Consider the following 20,666-nt stretch of genomic DNA (forward strand, 5'->3'; position numbering starts at 1 on the left):
GTCCACTGCCCTATTCTCGCAGGACGCCCTCAGAAGCACTTACAGGGTGGGAAAGAATATTCCTGGAGCGCTTAATTACCAGCTGCTGAACTCCGGCACTATTCTCGGAGGTGATTCTGCCCACGCACTGCGCATGCGCGAGTTCGGCGCGCCCGCTGTACGTCCGGAGCGCGCCGGGTCCGCCCGGCGCTCCCAGCGGTCCGCACCCTGCCGGTCACGCCTGCGCACGCGCGCCGGACGCCGGGGACTCGTTCGTTTGACCTGCTCGGGTCATCCCCACGGCCTGGCTGAGTCCCGGCCGGGGCCAGTGGGCGGTGGCTCTCCCGCCGTCCGAGAGGAGCTGCGGCCTCGGGCATCTGGAAGCCTCGGAACCCGAGTGGCGGCCGGCGGCGGAGGGGCGCAGACCCAGCGTACCCAGGACGCTCGGCCGCGGCTCGCACGCCTCGGGCGCTGGGATGCCCCGCGCGGAATGTCCGGGTGGAATGGGTGTTTCTAGGGAGAACGGGGACCTTGCCTGGTTCCGGGGAGAGTGGGTCCCCTCCGGGCTGCAAATTCTGACACACTCAGCTCTGCCTGAGGTTTGAAAAGGTCCCCGCCACTCCACCCGCTCCAAAGTTCAGCGGGGAGGCGCGAGAAGCCTTAGGGAGCTGGAGGGGAGGGAGCAGCATCACCGGGCCGCCTCTGAAATCACTCCCGGAGCGGGAGGAGCGTTTGTCCGCTCGCGTTTCGAGGCCCATCCGGGCCCGCGCCCCCGGCCCTGCGGAGCCACGGGATTTCGAAGAGTTGGGGGAGGGAGCGCTGCCAGTCTCCCACCAAGCTGACTAGACAATTACGAAAGTTTTTAATTAGCTTCTTGTTATCATTCATTTTATTAATTTCCAGAACTCTCAGGCCATGAATTATTCAAAGGACAAGCCGACCCGAGCGGGACTGCTGAGCGCCCCAGCCGCACGTTCCCAGCCCGGCTCGGGCCTCGCCGCTTGCCCGCTGCCCCGCGAGGGCGGGAGGCGGCTCGGCCCCGCCAACCGCGGTGGCACAGAGGTTTGATCAAATATTAAATAACGTAATTATTACGACAAGACTTATCTCGCAGGTGGGAAAGAGGTCCCCCGTGAGATTTAGAATTCGGCTGCTATTTTTAAAAAATCAATTAAGCTTGCATTCTCCTTTGAAACCCAACTCGAGAGGACTGGGGCTGAGACTGCAGCGGCAGGAACACCCATCAGCTCACCCACACCAGAGAGTAATTGTGATCGTCACCTTTGTCACCTCGCCGGCCGCCAAGACCATTCGAATGGGGTGGGGAACGCTGCTTTTAGCCAGGTCAAAAGTCACAATTCCAACTTCATGGATTAGAGAATGAAAGCCAATCCAAGTGAAAGACGGGGTGGGATGCTGCGAACAAGATTGGCAGGAAAGACCAGGACGACGGGGCAGGGAGTTGAGGGCGCTAGCTGGCCAGGTGAGTCCTGGACCCAGGGCACCCTGTCCTCCTTTGGCGCAGCCTTGTGTAGGAACGGGACCGAAGTCCTCTTAGTATCACAAGAAATTAAACATCGATACAGTCACGGCAGTGAGTGCCTACGGTTTATTTATGAGAGTGTAATGGAAGTTGAGAGCAATTTCAGAACACGCATTAAACAAAAATCTATTCAAAAGTTAGTTGAAACGTCTTAAGGACATCATTACCTAGGCCGACAGAAGGAGCGGGCCCCAGAACTAGGACTGGGTAAAAGAGGAAATTTAAACGAATGGATGACTTAAACGTAGCAGATGCATTTTATGTTTGCTTTTCTTTTACCTTTCCTACTCCACCTCCGCCTGGATTTCCTGAGAGGCTGAAATGCAAACACAGCACAATTTCCCCACTCTCTCCAACTTATTTTGACATTATTTAAAAGATTCCACTCAACGACTGGTGCAGGAATTCGCCTGAAGTTCTGCTCTTCAGAACCAGAAAACTTTGAAAGGTTAACTACCACTGAGTAGCAAGCCTTAGCACCCTCTCCAGGAGAACATTTGTTTGCTTGTTTGTTTCTTCATGTTAAAGGTATCCTTACAGTTATTTGACAGTTAAAGGTATCTTAGAATAGTCTTATTATTCCTTGGGACAGTACACAGATTCACTTACCAGATAGCAAGACATTTCTTGTTTTGCAGTTTCCTACTACATAAAATAGGAAACTCTGCAAAGCCTGTATTTTCATGATCTGTTTTATTAACATAATATTGTCTTCTCTTTATTTGGTAAAGATTTTACGTAATACAGAACAAATGCTTAAGTTCTTATTACATACATTGATCATCATTATATAATACAAATATATTTGCAACATTTCCGTTTGGGGCAGACTTTAAAAAAAAAACAGCCTTTGTAAATCTGTTTATTTGTTCATTCCTGGTTTTCCAACAATGAGATCTGGTCACATTTTTCTATAAAATAACATTTTTGAAAAATGCATTTTATTTAAAACTTTGATGACATTTCAAGTTAATAACACAAATCAATTTTGATGGAAGAGATCTATTTTTAAAAATACCTCTAATGCTTTTTTTAAAAAAATTAACTTTAAAATCACAGCTTTTAAAATGTACTCTTCTTTTTTTGAACATCAAGCTTTTTGTTTCACAGATTTGCCGGTGAAATTAAAAAGATTTGGCTAAAGTGGGATGACTTCAGAAGATATAAACCTAGCTATTAAGAAACTTGATACATTTGGCATCTGATCTAGTCCCAGGTCACCAATAGGGAATCTCTAATCCCTCCAGAGCAGTAGGTGGCACACTGCAGTTCCAAATGAACAGAGGCATTTGACACCATGGCTGGACAGATCAGTGGATGGTTTTTATTTATGTTAACCTCCAGAGAAAAGCTATTTAGTTACAACATCTTCTTAGAAACGTTTTTTTTTTTTAGGCTAGAACAATACATGTAAATCTCCAAATGCCTCTGCCCCTTAATCCTGATTCAAATATTTTGAAGGTGCCTGGCTATTACCTTCCACCACTCTGAAGTGAGGGCTGTGCTTGAAGAGATTCTGCAGTTAGAAGAGAAAAAAAAAAAACTTTGATAAACACAGACAACTAATATAGAATTCATTTTATTCAAGAGCACCGCTTTCACATGAGTTATCTGAAAGTGAATTCTGATTCAGCAGAAAAATACATCATTCTCATCCTTTCCCCTCTTTTCGCTCCCACCCCACCCCCCCCAACTTAAACATCCTCCCCTTCCCTGTATTTTTGGTTGAATTGAGTCTCATTTGTTGACTGGCTCTACTGGGACTTGGCCCAGTAGAAACACAAAAATGCACCCAAATCATAAAACTGTTCTTCTTTCAGTTATGTTTTATTTGTAAGTGTACTGGGACATATCTCTCTGTTGTATTTTGGTGCACAAACGTGGTTCTGATAAGGGAGGAGGGAAAGATAATAGAGCAAAAACATAACCAAGGAAAAAGCCCAGCAGACATTGATGGACAGGTAGATCAATCCGTGAGGCATTTCAGGATTAACACTGGCGGTTTGTAACCACTGTGTGAGTGTGCGCATTCAAGGAAATATTTACAGTAATCTTCCTTTTTCCCTTTTCCTCTAAATACAAGAATATGACAAGAATGTTGTGTTTTCGGTGAAAACAGGCAGTCGACTGTGAAATCACACTATCCACAAAACGGTCTATCAGAAAGCTAGCCCGGTTTAGTGCTCAGTTTCAAATGCATAGAATGTTTGCGCTGCAAACAATGATATACAACATAATTAAATAAATAATGCCTAACCAGAGTGAGATCTAGTTGTGTTTCTTCCTGCACCTTTCAGATCATGCATGGTTTCAGTCTTGTTTCTTTTCTTATCTGTTCTCAGTTTTTTAGTTCTTACTAAAGGATGGTAGTAAACCATCTCCACCCAATCAAGATCAAGGGTGTCTTGTGCACCAAGCAGGCATTTAACCTAACCACCTTCAATTGTTTTCTCTCTTTTTAATCCATAAGCAGTTCATAAAGTACCTTGATTATTACTATGAAATACTATACATGATTTTCTATTTGGGAGACTGATAGTGCAAATTAAAGTTCTTGTTACCCAACATATATCCCCAGCAATAAATTACTTTTGGATAGTAATAATAATGAAACAGTTGTTCTGCTTCCCCCCCTCCCAACATGCAGACCCTTTTGAAATAAATGGAGGGCTTTAAACCTGTCTTTCTCTCATCTAGGATTTTAGCTGATTTTCTCACAGCCAAGTCCTGCTCCAAGTGAAAGCAGAAACTTCTCAGTATTTCAGTGATTTCGTGTTCTCCAAAAGAGAAGGAAAGGGGACCTAGAAGAGTAAGATGGGTCTTGATCTGTGGAGAAAACGGGTCAGAGTATCTCTCCTACTGTCTGCCACCCCATCAATCTATTTGAATCAATAGAGAGGAAAAAAACAAACAAACAGTAGTTTAAAATAAGCCACTTAGGAAAATAAATGAAAGGGCAAGCAAGTTCTATGAGTGGAGGGAAAAGCTTATTTTGAAATGGTCTGTTTTCTAGATCTTAGCAATAAGAGCGCATATAGAAAGAGAAAAACCTGGCTTAAATTGTTTTATTTTCCTAAATAAATATTTATTTCAGAGCCTCTAAAATTCTGCTTTGTAGTCAGCTCTCTCCCTAAAGACCCTCACCGACCAATCAAACCACAGGAGTATATAGGCTGGGTCACTGGAAAACTTGGGACTTCACCTAAACAAGCAGCCACTCCCGCCTCCTTCCTTTCAGCTGGGCTCCCACTGCCTTTCTGGCAGTGGAGAGCAGTCATCGGAGGAGTCTTATTGAAAAATAAAAAATAAATCAAAGAGGGTTTGAATGGGGTGTAAGACTTAGAGAGAAAATTAAACACAGTGACAGAACAACTAGCTTTGCTACCCAGAATTTCACCTTCGGGTTCGTCTGGTTTTTTCGGTCTTTGACTCAGTTCACGTGCGTAAGGTTGGGGCGGTGGTAATAATCATGCGTGGTGCTCTTTTTTTCTCTTCCTTAAGAGTTGTGGGGGGAGGGGGTGGAATGAAGCTGCAGAATACGGCTCTCTGGAGTTACATTTCTAAAGTATTTTTTTTTCTTTGCTTTTGTTCTGTTTTGTTTTGTCTTTATTTGTCTAGTTTTTGGTGGTTGGTAGGTTTTTTGTACATTGTTCCTTGGTCCCCAGGAGATTCTGATAAGTGTCTCTGGTCAAAAACAGTCCATTTCCCTACCCTTCCCGTCTCCCCCCACCCTCACCCCCAGAACCATCCTGCTCCTCAAGCCCCCTTCTCCAGTCTCCTCTTTCCTTCCCCCCACTCCCCCTCCCCCAAGTGCTCCCCCTTCACCTCCACCCTACTCTCCCGCGTACACACCGGGCACCCAGTCTTTTAGGCTGGGGAGGGTAAGGACGGGGAGAGCAGAGGGGAGGTGGAGGAGAAGCGCTCGAGGAGGGACTCCTCTAATGCAAGCAGGATAACGGCCGCTCTAAATCCGGGGGAGTGGGGGTGATGGTGGTAAGCAGGCTCGGGGAAGGCCCCCCCTCCCGGCGAAATGCCCCTTCGGCTCCCAGCTCTGCCCCGCCCGGTCCCTCCCATCTCGCCCCATCAGTAAGTGGCAGAGAATTTCATCCGCTTCTGCTTCTGTCTCTGGTTGCAAAACCACACCCGCACCACGTTCTTTTTGAGGTCCAGTTTCTCGGCGATGGCGGCGATCTTCTCGGATGAGGGCCGGGGCTGCACGGCGAAGTAGGCCTCGAGGGAGCGCTTCTCGGGCGCGGCGATGGAAGTCCGCTTGCGCTTCTTCTCGCCGCCGTTGAAGAGCTCGGGCTTGTTCATTTTCTCGCGCTGCGCGCCCTCGGCCTCCTCCAGCCACGCCTGCAAGATGGGCTTGAGCGCTATCATGTTGTTGTGCGAGAGCGTGAGCGACTCGAACCTGCAGATGGTGCTCTGGCTGAGTGAGCCCACGCCCGGGATCTTGAGGTTGGCCAGCGCCGAGCCCACGTCGGCCTGCGTCACGCCCAGCTTGATGCGCCGCTGCTTGAAGCGCTCGGCGAACGCCTCGAGCTCGCGCGGGTCCGTGTCCGAGTCGCAGATGGACGCCAGGCCCGCCGCGCCCACCACGGCCGCCGCCGCCGACGCCGCCGCCACCTGCCCGGCCGCTGCCGCCGCCGCCGCCGCCGCCGCGCCGTGGTGGGCCGCCGCCGCCACCAGCCCCGGGTGCGGCAGCCCCGACGGCATGTTCATGGCGGCCGCCGCCGCCGGGTGCGACAGGTGGCCCAGGCCGTGCATGTGCGGGTGCGGGTGCGCCGAGCCGCCCAGCAGCCCGCCGCCCGGGCCCCCGCCGCCGCCCCCCGGGCCGCCGCCGCCGCCGCCCCCGGGGCCGCCGCCGCCGCCTCCGGGGCCGCCGCCGCCGCCGCCCCCCGGGCCGCCGCCCCCCGGGCCGTCGTGGGCGCCGCCGCCCGCCGCGCTTGCGCCGCCCGCGCCGGCCATGAGCGCGAGCGAGGGCGACGAGATGTGATCCAGCAGGTCGCCGGGCTCGAGCGCCTGGTGGTGGTGGTGGTGGTGATGGTGGTGCGCGAGCGGCACGGTGGACGTGGACGTGCAGGGCACGCTGTTCATCGTGTGGTACGTGGCGTCCGGCTTGAACGGGTGGCTCTTGCCCTGGGACACGGCGATGTCCACGGCCGCCAGCGCCTCGGCCCGCGCCAGCAGCGTTTCGTCTAGGCTGGCGAAGAGGTTGCTCTGCAGCTGCAGGCGACACAAACCAAACCAAAAAACAAAACAAAAACAACAACAACAACACAAAACCAAAAAAAAAAAAAAAAAGCAAAAACACGGAACGAAACCACACAAGCCGGAAAGCACAGCGAGCCAAAGGCAACACACAAAGCAACCAAAATAATAACAACGGGAGTGGGGATAGTGGAGACCGGGAACGACAGAATAGGGACACATTGGGGACGAGATAGGGGGTCAGACGAGAAGGGACGGGCGTGTGCGGAGAGGGGGGCAGATGCAGAGGAGAGAGGGGCATGGGGACACATTCCGGGGACGGGCGTGAAAGACGAAAAAGGAGGGGGAAAGAAGAAGAAATGAAGATGTAACTCGCAGCCGGGGACCGTGTCACGCACCCGAACACGCACAGAGACCGCCTTTCCAAGGCATGAAATCAACAGAGAAAGTGGAGGGAAGTCGAGAGACCTGGCCCCAGCGCTCCCCACTCCGATCGCCGGCGCCCGACACGGAGGCGGAGGCGACGGGAACCCGACATTAAGCGCCACGGTACAAAGCCTGCCTCGCAGCGGGATTCTTCTAAAAATCCCCGCCCGCGAATCCCCGCACCGGGATCTGTGCACATATCAGTACCCGACATGCAGCGTCTCGGAGACGGGGAGGGGGCGGGCGCGCGGGCCGGGTCTGCGGGCTTGGGGCGCTTACCGGCGGCGTGGGCAGGCAGGCCCGCCGGATGGCCTCGGAGCTGGAGTGCAGCGACGGGTACTTGTGCTCAGGGAGCGTGGGGTGCATGGCAAAGTGAGGCTGCTTGCTGTTCATGGACATCATCTTGATGGTTTAGCATGTAAATCCACAACTCCGAAAGTCCGCGGGAAAGTGCGCACGCCGGCTCCCCCGGCCTCGCTTCGGAGGCTGCAGCCGCGGCGGCTGGCGGCGCGGAGGCGGCGCAAGCGCCGGGGGCCGCTGCTGCTTCTGCCGCCGCCGCTCTCGCCTCGCGCTCCCTTTGACCGCGCAGATCGCCGCGCACCGGCCTCGCGATCCCACTTCTCCGCGAGCTCTAGCCCCGTGCGCCGACGGGATGCACTCCTCTTACACCTGAGCCCCAATTCTCGCGGCCGGTCCGGGGAGCTCTCGCGAGAGCTCGCGGGCCAGCCGTGCTGACAGGCATCAGCTGTCTCCGTCTGTCTGATGCGCGCTCTCCCTCTCGGCGGCGCCGTGCGTCTGCGCGCGCGCGCGCTCGCCGGGCCGCGACCGGCGCGTGGGAGCCGCTCTTATAGTGACCACCAGCTAGGACAGCGCAGGTGATGCACCTGTAGCTACCCGGACATGCGCACTGCACGCCTCACCTTTCCCATCGCGGGTCTGGAGAAGATCAAAAGGGCCAGCTATTGTCTAAGGGTAGGCACCTTTTAGGGGGGAGAAAGACAAGATGCTCGCTGGCCCCTAGATGGTTTCCTTCCCTCCTCCGAGCGCGGACCCAGATTGCTAGCCCTGAATATATGCGCATCACTCGGGCACACCTCCTCTCGGGGACGTCTAACAAGCTGTTATATAATGTATACAACTGAGCATTTGTATGTTAAATTATGCCCGCGCATTCCTCTGTATACAGTATAAATAACACAGAAATGCAGAAGGTGCTGTCTTTTGCTGCAAGAACCTGTTTCTTTTCATGGTTTATAAATAGGTTCCTGGAGAATAATCGCGGTGACAGACATTTGTTTGAAGCAGTCAGCTGGTATTGATTTCCATATAATTTAATTTCCTCCGCACACTTCGTCGTTGTTGTTGCGACTATAACTGTATCAGTGACAGCCACTTAGGAGCCACAAGGAGCGTGTGCTTTCTACCAGGGAACGGCTGTTGAAATGAAATTGTGAATTTCTCTTATTGTTTGTCTGCTTTAACCGTGTACAAACCCACATTTCAAACGAGCTCCGGGTGATCTGAGGCTTCTTGTAATCAAAAGGAAAAATAGTTTACAGGGTGTAGTTGGGATCCTTACCTCGCTTCAGCGTACACACACACACACACACACACACACACACACACACTCACACACTTCATGTTGGAAACTCCAGGAAAAGGAAATCGCTTCAGAGAAAAGGGAATAAGATATTGAAGAGAACTTTATTTTCCCTTACATCGTGTTGGACTGTTTGCCTCTTTATCTATCTATCTATCTATAGATAGACGTATACACACACACTTTTTTCCTTCAATAGGAGACAGAATCAAGCCAGTTTATAGAAAAACATGATTAAAAAATTAATTCAAATCAATTTAAAAGAACCGGACTCAAGCTCTGTTCCAGCCTTTATTTTTATTTTTTTTTATTATTATGCAATCAAAACATAAGAGGAATAAATCAATTAGCCAACCTGCTATATGGCTCTTATGTGGCAGACAGATCAAGGGGCTCCCGGGGGAACCCAGTTCTGGTGCCCGAGTCCCCAGGGGCTCAGCGCTGCCCAGGGTGATAATAACAGCCCAGATGTTATCGCATCTGTGGCGAGAGAGCTGGAGAGTGGCAAGGGGCTGCTTGTGGGAGGCAGAGATCAGATAGATAATCTTTCTGGTCTGCCTCACACCAAGGAGATCTGTATTTCCACCAAAGATTAGATTCATTTCTATAAGCCTAATTTGCGTTCGCGTGGATCTCTGGATAAACGCGAGCGTGTTTATCGAACCCATTCAGTACTCACATTCCAAAAACAGCCCACAGGCATCAGCAGGGCTTTTTCCCTCTCTTTCTTTTCTTTTCTCGCTACCTTTCTCTCTCCCCCACCCCCTTGCAGCTCGAGAGGGGAGTAAGAAGGATGCTCACTTGCTAGTGTGAGAAGGAACCTTGTTTTCATCCATTACGCTGTCCCCTGGGACTGCTAAATGCAACTTTATCTCTACGGGGAAAGGACGGCGAGCAGGACATCGCTGGAGGGAGCGAGTGAGTCTATGGTAGTCGTCGCACCGGGTGTCCAGGCTTAACTTAATCCTTCCTGACACCTCTGGCGGCGGTTCCTTGAGCTATCCGGCGAGGGAAAGGGTGGGTGGTGGAGGGTGGGGTGGAGGAAAGGCTCCGCGGAGGAGGAGCGCCTAGATCCTGTCTCTCCCCCCGCCCCCCCAGGGAAACAGTGGCTTTTAGGCACCCCAAAGAATGCAGGGGGGAAGCAGAAATTTAAATAGTCACATGGACTATACGGTTTGGGGCTCCATGGACCCTGTGTTTGGGGGGGGGGGCACCTGAGTCCCAGAAGCCCATCTCAGTTTACCTTCCAATTCTGAGAGGGTACCAACTAACCCACTGGTAAGTCCCTGGCCTGAGGGCAAGAGTTCACCATCTTGTTGAGACTCCTCCTAGTTCACTTGAGTGAACTGGCCCAGTTGGAGATGGGGGGCAGATCTTTGCCCAGAGTATCTCACTTTTCTCCAGGGTTGGGTACAATTACCAAGTCCCGACCCACCTCTCCCAGTAATGGATTGGAAGCCCATTTAGAGCACATCTGTGTGTACCCTGGCACTTAGGAAAACGCCCCATAGAACAATACATGTGTGTAAGAAGGAAGAGGAGGCAGATGGGGAGGGGCAGGAGCAAAAGGAAGTTCAGCAAGCCAGGGTCATTGGGGTGGGGGGCGGTGAGGAGGGGGGCCAGAGGGAAGATCACTGAAGGGGTCTCCTCTCTACCTAAAAAGGGATGCAGATTCAAACAGAAGGGCCTGCTGTCCCCAGGTAGAGCAGCGTATCTTGATTCCAGACAGCTCTTTCTCCGAAATCATTTATTTCGTCCCTCCCTCATTTACTTTCTACCCTACCTTCCTTCCTCAAATACTTGCTGAGCACTCATCTTGGCCAGGGCAAGACACTGGAGATTATAAAAGTATAAAAGTCAGGTATCTGCCATCTGGGCAGTCTATGATAGTGCGGTAGCTACAGGTGAAGGGGTGTTTTTTTTTTTTTTTTTTGTGGTCCAGGGCAAGACCAAGGTGCAGGGAGAGGGAGCTGGTGGGGGATGATGCTTGGGAGAATTAACCTGCCAGCTCCCTGCTGGCCTCAGTTCCAGGCTAGAGAGTGGGAGATGGTGGTGGGTCTGCAGGCAGTTCCTTGGATCTTATCAAGCCTTTTCCCTACATTCCCCAGTGCAGTAAAAAGAAAGGGTGGCCAACTGGGGCTGAGTCCACCCATGTCACTGCTTTGTTTTCCAGGTTTGGTGAGTGCAGTAACTGGATGGCCCATGCCTGAACTAGTGATACCCTCATGGGATCAGAGCCCTGGCATAGAATTCTGGGCAGGTTTGTTTGTTTGTTTGTTTGTTTTCCCCTGTTTAATGACCAGCACAGATTTCCTCCTTCCCCATCTCATAGCTTTGCATTTTATCAAGAGGGAGGTAATGAATGCACAGCTATTGATTTCCAAGGAATTTCTGCCCCCAGGGACAGGGAGTCTATCATCTGGATCAGAGACACATTTCTTTCCCTCATTAATTAATTTTCTCCTCCTTCTTTGGCAGGCCCCACTTCACGTTTCCTTTGGCAGCGCCTCTTTCTCCAACTCAGGGAGCAGACGTTGGTCGGTGGGAGTGAACACCGGCGGGAGAGAAGCGGCGTAAGGGAGGAACCAGCCGGGGGTGAATGCCCCCCACCTTTGACCACCCCGCCCGCTCCACAGCTGCCACTCGCGAGGCAGCCTTTCTCTCTCCGGAGGAGCGCGGGGACAGTCTGCCCCTCCCCACCCCACCCCCGCCCCTCCCCGCTGGGGTTGAACCCGATTTATTATTCCACATTCAGGGACGGGGATGGGGGTGGGGGCGGTCCTGAGGGATGTCCACTGAAGTGAGTGGAGATTGTGTGTGTACAAGTGGAGGAGGTCGGACCCCACGTTCTTGCCCAAACCCGGGGAGCTGGGCCAACCTGCAAGCCCGGGCGGCCCCAGAGGGAGCTCTGCTCCTCGCAGATCCGGGGCGCCCCGTTTCCTCTGGGCTCCTGCCCAGAAACTCGGCCCATTCACTGCGCAACCGGCGCCCTGCGCGGGGGAAAAGTCGCCAGAGCCTGGAGTTGGCCGGCTTCCGAGGCCTCCTGGGTTGTCTTCAGCGATGAGGCTGAACTGGTCCGTAGGGAAGTAGCAGGCCTAGAATTGGGGGGTGGGGATCGGTCCTTGGAGGAGGGAATGCACTTGGGCGTCAGACCTCCTTCCCCTCCGACACCGTCTGTCCGAAGGGTGGGACGGAGGAGGGACTCCTGCCGGACTTTCGCTTCCCCTCCGGGCAGCGGTGCGAGCGCCAAGGCTGGGCTGCTCTGACCTTGGGCCTCTCCACCCCTCGCGCATCCCGGCCCAGCCCTCCCGCGGGGTAGGGACTGGGCTTCTGGCCCGCTCGGCCCGCCAGGCCGTCCTGGGCGGGTGCCCAGTCCTGTGCCATCCCCGAGGCCCAGCCCAGCTCAAGGCGCGAGTCCACAGCCAGGCTCTCATACATTTCCCGAAGGCCTCTTCCTTCCTTTTCCACCTCCTCTCCCACCCGCACCCCGGCCGCTTGTCCCGCTCGGTCCCAAAAGGCCGTGGGTGAGTTATTGAGGCGGGTGGTGATCAGCTCATGTAAAGCTCCGGGCTAGGACCCGCGGCGGAGGTTCTCGAGGAAGCCGATGGATAACCCACTGCTTTCATTCCTCTGGCCGTTTAATTCAAAGGCAACGTCCGTTGGGAACATTGCGACCACCCCACTCCCTGATACACTTGCGACCTCGGTGATGAGGCAGTAAAGTTCACAGCCGGTCATTATTACTCTTGGCCGTTACATTTGTAGATATCTACATTTGTAGATATATACCTCCACCCTAACCCCGCGGTGAACTTAAACCCACCTACCTTGTGAAAGCCCTAAGGATGATGCCTGACCACGTCTCCGTCCTGACAGGGGCCGGCCTCCCCCGCCCGCTAGTTGCCAGAACCAGTTTCGCTGTCCGAGTGACAAGGGTGGGACCGCTAAGCTTGGTCACGGGGCCCCTGGGGTTTAGGTCCCAAAGGAAGCAGAGCTCCCCCGCCCCGGCCCCTTCCGAAAAGGGAGATCGCGCTGGTCAGAGAAGGGGCTTCGAAGTCTCCTGGTTAATTAAGAACAGCAACGAACCCATCAACTCTACAGCAGACACCCGCTTCCCTGACCCCACGCGACGAGATGGAAGTTGTGTCGCCTTCCTGTCCCCGGAGAGCCGCCGGCGCAGCGCTCCTACCCGAACGCGCGCTCGCGCGAGCTAAAGGAAACCGGAGGACCCCCAGCCCCCCGCGAGTGCAGTTCCGGGGACGGAGAGACGAGTACCCATCGCACTCCGCAGGCTAGGCTCTGCCGGGAGCGGGATCCCCAGGAGGGTCCCAACGCCGCGGAGCAGAGCGCTAAGCCGGGTGCGCACGCCGAGGTGCGGAGCTGGGTCCTGCCGCCCGGCTCCAACGCTCGCCCGCGCCGTCGTCAGCCGCCCCTCCTCCCCGCCGCCTGCACAAATCAAAGCCCCTTGCGAGGGACTGGGAAATAGTTGCCTTGTCATGTAACACATTGCCCTGATTTATTATAAAATTTTAAACGAAATCATGCATATTTTAACAGCCTTTAATCACTGCATGAAAATTTAATTCATGGACTGTAGCGCGTTTAAATAAATGAAGTGTTAATTCATTAGGATTAATTAATTTGTTAAAGGATTGTGTGCAAGGTTAAGGTGGAAAGAAAACTCTTTGTTGGTTTCGCGTCTTAATCGCCAGGTTTCGCGAGTAGTAATAAAATGAAAGGAATCCTCAGCCCGGGTCCCTTCTTTGGGTGGAGCCTGAACGGGAGCCTCTGAGAGCGCCCTCAAGAGCGCGGGAAACTCGAGCTGGAGGGGTGCGGGCAGGTCTGTTGTCCCGGGAGCGTTGGGGAGGTGGGGGAGCGTCACTGGCTTCGAGAATCCGGGAAGGAGGGGTTCGCCGGAACCAGAGGAAAGCAAGCGAGATCGCAGCCCAGATAGACGGGCCAGACCTCACCTCCCCGCCCCCAGCACAAAGATGACCCGGTGAGTGAAGCGAGGTCGCGCCTTCCGGCCCTCGGAGCGCCAAGCCTCGGCTTAATGGACAGATGATGGCCCAGCCCTGCCACCTCCTGAGCCTGCCAGCGCCCAGGGAGTCACAGTCTCGCCGGCAGGCCGCCGGTTCTGGCGGCGAGGGCGAGCCTGGAGTCTCAGGGGACGCTCAGAGAGAGGAGGCGGACCAAAGCCAAACTTGACAGCGCAGGCTGAAGCAATCGGGAAGCCTTTGTCCATCAGGAGCCCTATTAGGGTTTCTTCAGCACCTCTTCTGAGACGTCTGAGAAATAGGCGCCCACTTGCAGGATAGCGGATACACACGCAGAAGTAGAAGTTCTCTTCTGCATCAAGCTTTTATTCATCCTTAAAGACCCAATACAAATAGCACTTCGGAAGCCATCAGCTTTCCTCTCTGCTCCAGGCTATCCCCGGTGCAGACACTTTTGTACTCACCAATTTTATAGAAGAATTAAAGTGGGCCAGACCTAGGTCCTCCTTGGTATATGTCTATGTAAAATCCTTGCCCTAGAGTATGGGATCTTTACATCCTCAAATTATGTGTCACACTAGGCGCACACTTCTACACACTTGGTTAATCCAACTAACATTAGAGAGGATCTACTCCCTGTTAAGACAAATCAGAATGTACCTAGTTTCAAGAAGTGGAGCTTCAATCAAAGGTATTCTAGACTGCCTCTGTCACAGCAGACTGAAGATCAACCAAGCCTAAGCTTCAGATGGGTTCTTAAAAGAAAACTGCAACTTAATAGATGCTTCCTCTCTGAGTGGGGTTCCGAGAATTAGGCAATAAATGTTCACTATGCACTCTGAGATCATTGCTTAAAAGGTTTTCTCTCTGCCAAGTATTATTAAAAGGATCGGGTTACATCATGATAGGCAAAGACTGTGGTAGGACTCCCTAGAATAGGAACAGAGACCTTCTTATGAGGCTTCAGGAAACCCTTCTAATCAAATAGGCCAAATTTCATGAAATGAAACTGTTCTCTACAAATATCATCCACAGGTACAAAAATGAGGAAGGGAAATTCTAATGCATGAATTACACTTTGAATAACTGAATTCCATTCAAGTATATAGAAACAAGTTCCTGAAACATCATAAGAATCAAGACCAAAGTTCTTCCCTTGTTCAGTGGTACCTTTAGAGGTTTCAAACCAGTGTAAATATGAGTTTATAAGAAAACACAGCAGATTTGATATTAAGGGACTATATATCTTAATGTCTGCCGTTTTAAGTCTCAGTTGATCCATTAAAACAGGAAAAAGACATGTAATTTTGAATGGGATGGAGATTTTAAACATTAAAAGATAAACACTAAAGGTCATGTCAAAAAAATAATTAGCATCTTGCCACATTCGCTTAGCTATAGCATTTTAAAGAGATGAGCAGTCAAAAGGTACTGTTTTTTATAAAGACATGAAGTGATGTCTTTTCCCTTTATCACTTGCACATCTTTTTCAAATATAGCCTTAGTGCTATTTTGAAATTCATCTAAATGTCAGAGTTAATGTGAATCTTTATAAACTTAAAAGTGGCACACACACAATTCCCATCCCTGAGCTTCCATTTAGGAGCAGCCTTAGATCCAGGGCATGGCTACTTGAAAAGAAACATGCTAATACTTCCAAAATACTACCTAAAAAAAAAAGATCCTTGGAAATTTCAAATCCATTCATCCTTTGGCCTGCAAATGTGAGCTCCCATGCATCTGATGCTTGAGGGATGAATGCTACAATCTCTGGAGTCTGAGGCCCAGCTCCAGGACAGGGTTCTAAGCCCATTCTAGCTGTGTGATCACTAATTCTCAATTCACTGATTGGTAAACTGGAGAAAATTCTTGGCTCACAGAGTTTGAAAAGATTACACAAGACAGAGGCTAGCAGAGTGCCTGGTATCAATAAAAGGTAGCTTTTGTTTTGAGTGTGTATATACAATAGATACACTTTAAATGGGACTGGGCCTCCCTTGTGCCTCAGTGGTACAGAATCTGCTTGTCAATGTGTGAGACTCCGGTTCAATCTCTGGGTCAGGAAGTTCCCCTGGAGAAGAAATGGCAACCCACTCCCATACTCTTGCCTGAAAAATCCCATGGATAGAGGAGCCTGGTGGGCTACAGTCCATGGGGTCATAAAAGAGTCGGACATGACTGAGCGACTAAACAACAACAAAATGAGACTACCATATCCGTCATGACATTTGAGATTATGGTAAAGAGGTTAGGAGTACAAATGTGAAGGGTCATTAAAATCAAATCCTGCACAGATTATTTCCTTTAATTGAGTAATGTCAGGTTATTTTAATATGATACATGAGATAGTGTTTTGGAGAGGATGAAGTAGTGTTTCTGAAGCAGCTGGGAAATACTCCAGCCCAAGAGAGACACCCTCACCCCCATTAGGCATTAGTCAATCAGGCTACACACTCTACATTTCCATGACACAGTGTCAGTTTGTATTAAAAACTAACACACTCATGGTGAAAAAAAAAAAATTACAGACAGAATTAGAGTGAGGTTTACCCCCAAGTTTACTCTATTCAGAAAGATTTTAGATTTCTACATTTAATAGAACTTCAAATGCATATCCAATTGTCAAAGATATTTAAATGGCAGAATCTATGAAAGTTTATCCACTAACTTAAAGATTATCAGAAAGACAAAGTCATGCACAAATACTTATTGGAAAAAATATGATAGAACAAAAACTACACTTTACATTAAGCCTTTTTTCGGGGTGGCGGGGGGTGGGGGAGATTCTTATTACTTCTAAAAGCAGAGGTCATGATTTTTCAACTCATAAAAGTGATTTTTTATACTTCTATGGTTTCATTGAATCTTGAGTCAATTATAAGAAAGGTCAGCAAATTTCTCTGTAAAAGGCCAAATAGTAAATATTTTAGGCTTTGTGGGCCATATGGTCTCTGCTGCAACTATTCAGCTCTGCTCTACCGGTGCTAAAGCAGTCCTAGCAGATAAAATGTAAAACGTGTAGCTGTGTTCTAACAAGACTTTGTCTAGAAATATTGAGATTTAAACCTCATATCATTTTCCTGTGTTATGAAATATTCTTTGGATTTTTAAAAACCATTAAAAATGTATAAAACATTTTTGGTTTACAGGCCTTTCACAAAAACAGGCCAGAATTGGAACCACTGGCCACAGTTTGCCAAGCCCTGTATAATAAGAGCAATACAATAAAAAATGCTAAGTTGTACTGGTCTTTGTAGGCTAATTCAACATGGGACAACATCAAGGATTACAGTGTTTATGACATCCTTTATTCAGTTCACATAGAAAAGCATGCAGTATTAATGTAAAACAGTACAGTATTAATGTAAAATGTTCAGTGCACATTAGATAAACAAGTCATTAACATACAAACCATTTTTAAAGGCCTATACGGGCATACCAAACATGTTTAGAATATACTTTTTAAGAACCTAAATTAAAAATTGTGCTTGGCTCACCTATTTTCACCCTCCTCTCAACACTCTTCATGGAAAACAATCTTTTTTTTGTCCTACATAAAAGATAATCTTTTAGCCAACTGAAACTTCTTTTTCTTAAGTAAGTAAAACAGTGCAAGCAAGACCACTACCATGCATACCGAGTTTCCATAAAGAACAGTAACATGCAAACAAGGACTTTACCACTCCAAAGAAAGCTCCCCTGGGACATAAGTGGGTCAAGAACTTGGCAATGAATGCTTTTGCACCTGTCTATCTGAAATAACGAAAAGCTACCATGTTTAATCCTCTCCAAACCAACTGTTCCCTGCCTTCTTGCTAAAGTAGGCAAATTTCTGACTTTCAACACACACAAAAAGATAAAAGAATGAAAGCTACCAGACAAAAAACAAATATTTTCATACAGAAAATGTATTCTCTCTTACTAGCAACACATCTTCACAAAAACTGGACAAAACATACTGTTAAAAATGCAAACATATATGTAAAACCTAAAAAAAGAGCCAATGAATATTGGATTAAGGTTTGAGTGCTGTTTCTCCATCGTGGCCTTGAATAAAAGTTAGACTATCACTAAACATAAATAAAAAGGGGCAGGAAAAGTAATTTCCACCCTAGGAAGCTTTAAAGAAAAGTGTCTTATGAACAGTATATAGACCGCACCAAAGCTTTTATTTAAGAAATCCAAATTCTGAAGATAACTGAGGCTTACTAATAGGTCATTGTATCCGAATAGATAAATCAAGATTCAAGAAAACAAAATATACCCACACCAGACACAAAAGGAACCCTCTCCCTAACTTCTCTGGTCAAAAAAGATCCCTAAATGAAAATGAAAAGACTAAACTCTTCAAAATGAACAAAAGTATCCAGGGTACAGGCTAATCCACCATTCTGACTTGACACCTGACTAAAGATTATCAATTCAAAATTGTACAGAGCTTTCATTAGGGGAAAAAAAAGTAACTTTAAAACCTTATATTTCTCTCAGGACAAAAACATAAATGACATCTTTCTAATTTGTCAACTTTTAGTTGCTTTTGATGGGCTGGCATTGGAAAGGCTGCTCTGGATTTTTCTTTTTGCTGATTGATTCACATTTTTATTCCTCTTTTCAGGCACAAAAGAAGTAGACCAAGGAGACTGAAGGTGGTTATGAAGACCAGGCATCTCTGAGGACATCTTAAACAAAGATGACCCAAACCTTTGATCCTCAAATAGCCGGTTTGTACTGCTTAGCAAAACACCCTGGGAAAACTCAGTCTGAAACAAACAACTTGGTGGTTTGATTTCATTGGTTCCTGGGTTTGAACTGGAATGGAGTGAAAAATCTTCATTCATTTCTTGGTCAGATGGAGAGAGGAGAAAAAAAGAATTGGGTTTCCATTCATTTCCATTTTCTAACTGATCAGTAGTTAGAGAACCTTTAGAAAGGTTTGGTTCAGTTCTTTCTTCCAACTTATCTGTTTCCTCAAGGAATTCACTGCACTGAGATGACTTTGATAACCCATCCAAGTCCAGCGACTTAAAACCGTTATTACAGGGGCTCTTGCTATTGTCTGACTCTGACATCATTGAATCCAGCTCCGAGATTTTGTCAAGGTAGGCTGCATCCATTGATGCTTCACTGGATGTTCTTGTCCGATTCATTTCAAAAGAGCGGAGAGAATTCAACCTCTTGGATAAACATGAACCTGGTTTCTCACTCAATTTTGAAGAAATTTCTCCAACACAATTTGCTATTGTGTTCTCCTCTGAGCTTTCAAAGTCCAAGCTGGGGGCATAGCTTGTGGAACAACAATCCCAAAACCCTGTCTTTGGGGAAGTGAAACACTCTGATTTCTTTTCACTCTCACTTCTATCATCTTCTGAAGAATCTTTACTACACACATTTGGAGAATCACAGAAATCATCAAACATCAATTTTCTGAGATGGTTTGACTGCTTTTTAGACCCTCCTGCCTTGACCACAGAGCTCTCTCTATTATCTGGCGTATTGAGCTGAAGACAACTAAGGGACAAAGGAGTACAGGAGGCTGGAAGATCATAGAGTTCTTCATCTTTGTAGGGCACACAATCACTTGGCTTATTTCCCCATTCTCTTTCCAGATAGGTATCCATACTTGTGTCTGTCACAGTGAGCATCGTTTCCACTCGCTTCTGATACAGGTCTTGGTTCTTAGAACAGTTTGCTTCTGTTTTGCTGCCGCCCTCCTGCCTGGCAGAACTGCTGGAAGGTTGTGCCAGATGAGAGCTGGAGGGGGCCGAGCCGAGCTGCTTCCTGGCACCGTCACCCTGGTTCTTGGATGCCACGTCCTCCTCGGTGCCTTTGTTCCCCTTGCCGTCTGTAGAAAGTGCTCTCTGGCAAATGGCATTCATCGCTTCCTTCTCCTCACTTGAATTCTTCAGCTGTGTAATTTGAGACTCCAGTTCCTCTATATATTTATCACTTCGTTCCAGTGCTTTCTTGAGACGATTGGTTTCACGTTCATACTGCTCTACTTTGGACTGCAGAGCAGCCACTGTAAACCTTCCAAACCTGCAAGGAATGGGAGGATAGTTAACCTTACAGTTTAAGCTTTCTTCTTTCTAAAGTTTAAGAGTGCAAACTGTGTCCACCCATCCTAATTTCATGTAACAGTGACATTTCAGACCGCTCAATGAACAGGATAAGAGCAAGGACAGATGTATCTTCACAAGAGGGTTTCCCCATGTATGTAATTACAAGCATATGATAATAACAGGAAACACCTAACAGGATGCTTCTGTGGTCAAATCACGCGAGTGCTGACAGCGAGGCAGAAACTTGCTGATGATTTCCCTCCCCGAGAGCTGGTGCTATCAATTCAGCTCATATATGCATGAAGAGTTATACCCTAAAACAATGGCAAAGATTTATGATAACATTTGAACAGTGGTCCACATCTTGAAATATTTACATTCAATCATTTTCCTATTGTACAGCAGTGTTTTACAATACATTTCTTATACAATGTCACCTTGTCAAACATAAAATGCCAATTTGAAATTCAGAAATCTTAGCAGTTCCAGCAGGGAGTGGTTTTAAATACTTATTTGGACCCTTTCAATTACAGCTACCCTTGATCTGAAGTTTCTACTTGGCCTTTCTGAATACTGGGCTTTAACTCATTTCAGGTCTACTTATTTTTGGCATTTTACAACTGTGTGGGACATCAATCTCATTTTTTCCAACTTTGAGATACAAAGCCAGTGCTTGAGGTTCCAATGTAATACACATAAAAACATTTTCAGATTTTCTGAAAAGAAAAAGAACACAACAATAATTCACTCCCCTTACTTGGGATTATCTTGTGTTCACTATTCCCTTAAGAATGGGTACTGGGTTTGGCTCAGAAAGCAGTTTTTGCGCACCTAGTATGGCTGCTGGTATA

General features: G+C 48.6%; 2 protein-coding genes across 2 annotated transcripts in view; both read right to left on the reverse strand.

Annotated features, from left to right (window-relative positions):
* Positions 1 to 5,605: 5,605 nt before the first annotated feature.
* Positions 5,606 to 7,561, reverse strand: POU4F1 (POU class 4 homeobox 1). Its single transcript, XM_065902288.1, has 2 exons — positions 7,439 to 7,561; positions 5,606 to 6,748 (listed from the first exon to the last, which is right to left on the reverse strand). The coding sequence occupies exons 1-2, from the start codon at positions 7,559 to 7,561 to the stop codon at positions 5,606 to 5,608; spliced, it is 1,266 nt and encodes a 421-aa protein (XP_065758360.1).
* A 9,481-nt stretch (positions 7,562 to 17,042) lies between these two features.
* OBI1 (ORC ubiquitin ligase 1) overlaps positions 17,043 to 20,666 on the reverse strand; it is a 40,311-nt gene continuing 36,687 nt past the window's right edge. Inside the window, exon 6 of the mRNA XM_065902173.1 lies at positions 17,043 to 19,792. Within this exon, the coding sequence (XP_065758245.1) occupies positions 18,277 to 19,792 (1,516 nt within the window). The 3' untranslated portion in view covers positions 17,043 to 18,276. The remainder of the gene's footprint in view (positions 19,793 to 20,666) is intronic.

The sequence above is a fragment of the Muntiacus reevesi genome, chromosome 11 (assembly GCF_963930625.1).
Source record: "Muntiacus reevesi chromosome 11, mMunRee1.1, whole genome shotgun sequence".
In the NCBI taxonomy this organism is placed as follows: domain Eukaryota; kingdom Metazoa; phylum Chordata; class Mammalia; order Artiodactyla; family Cervidae; genus Muntiacus; species Muntiacus reevesi.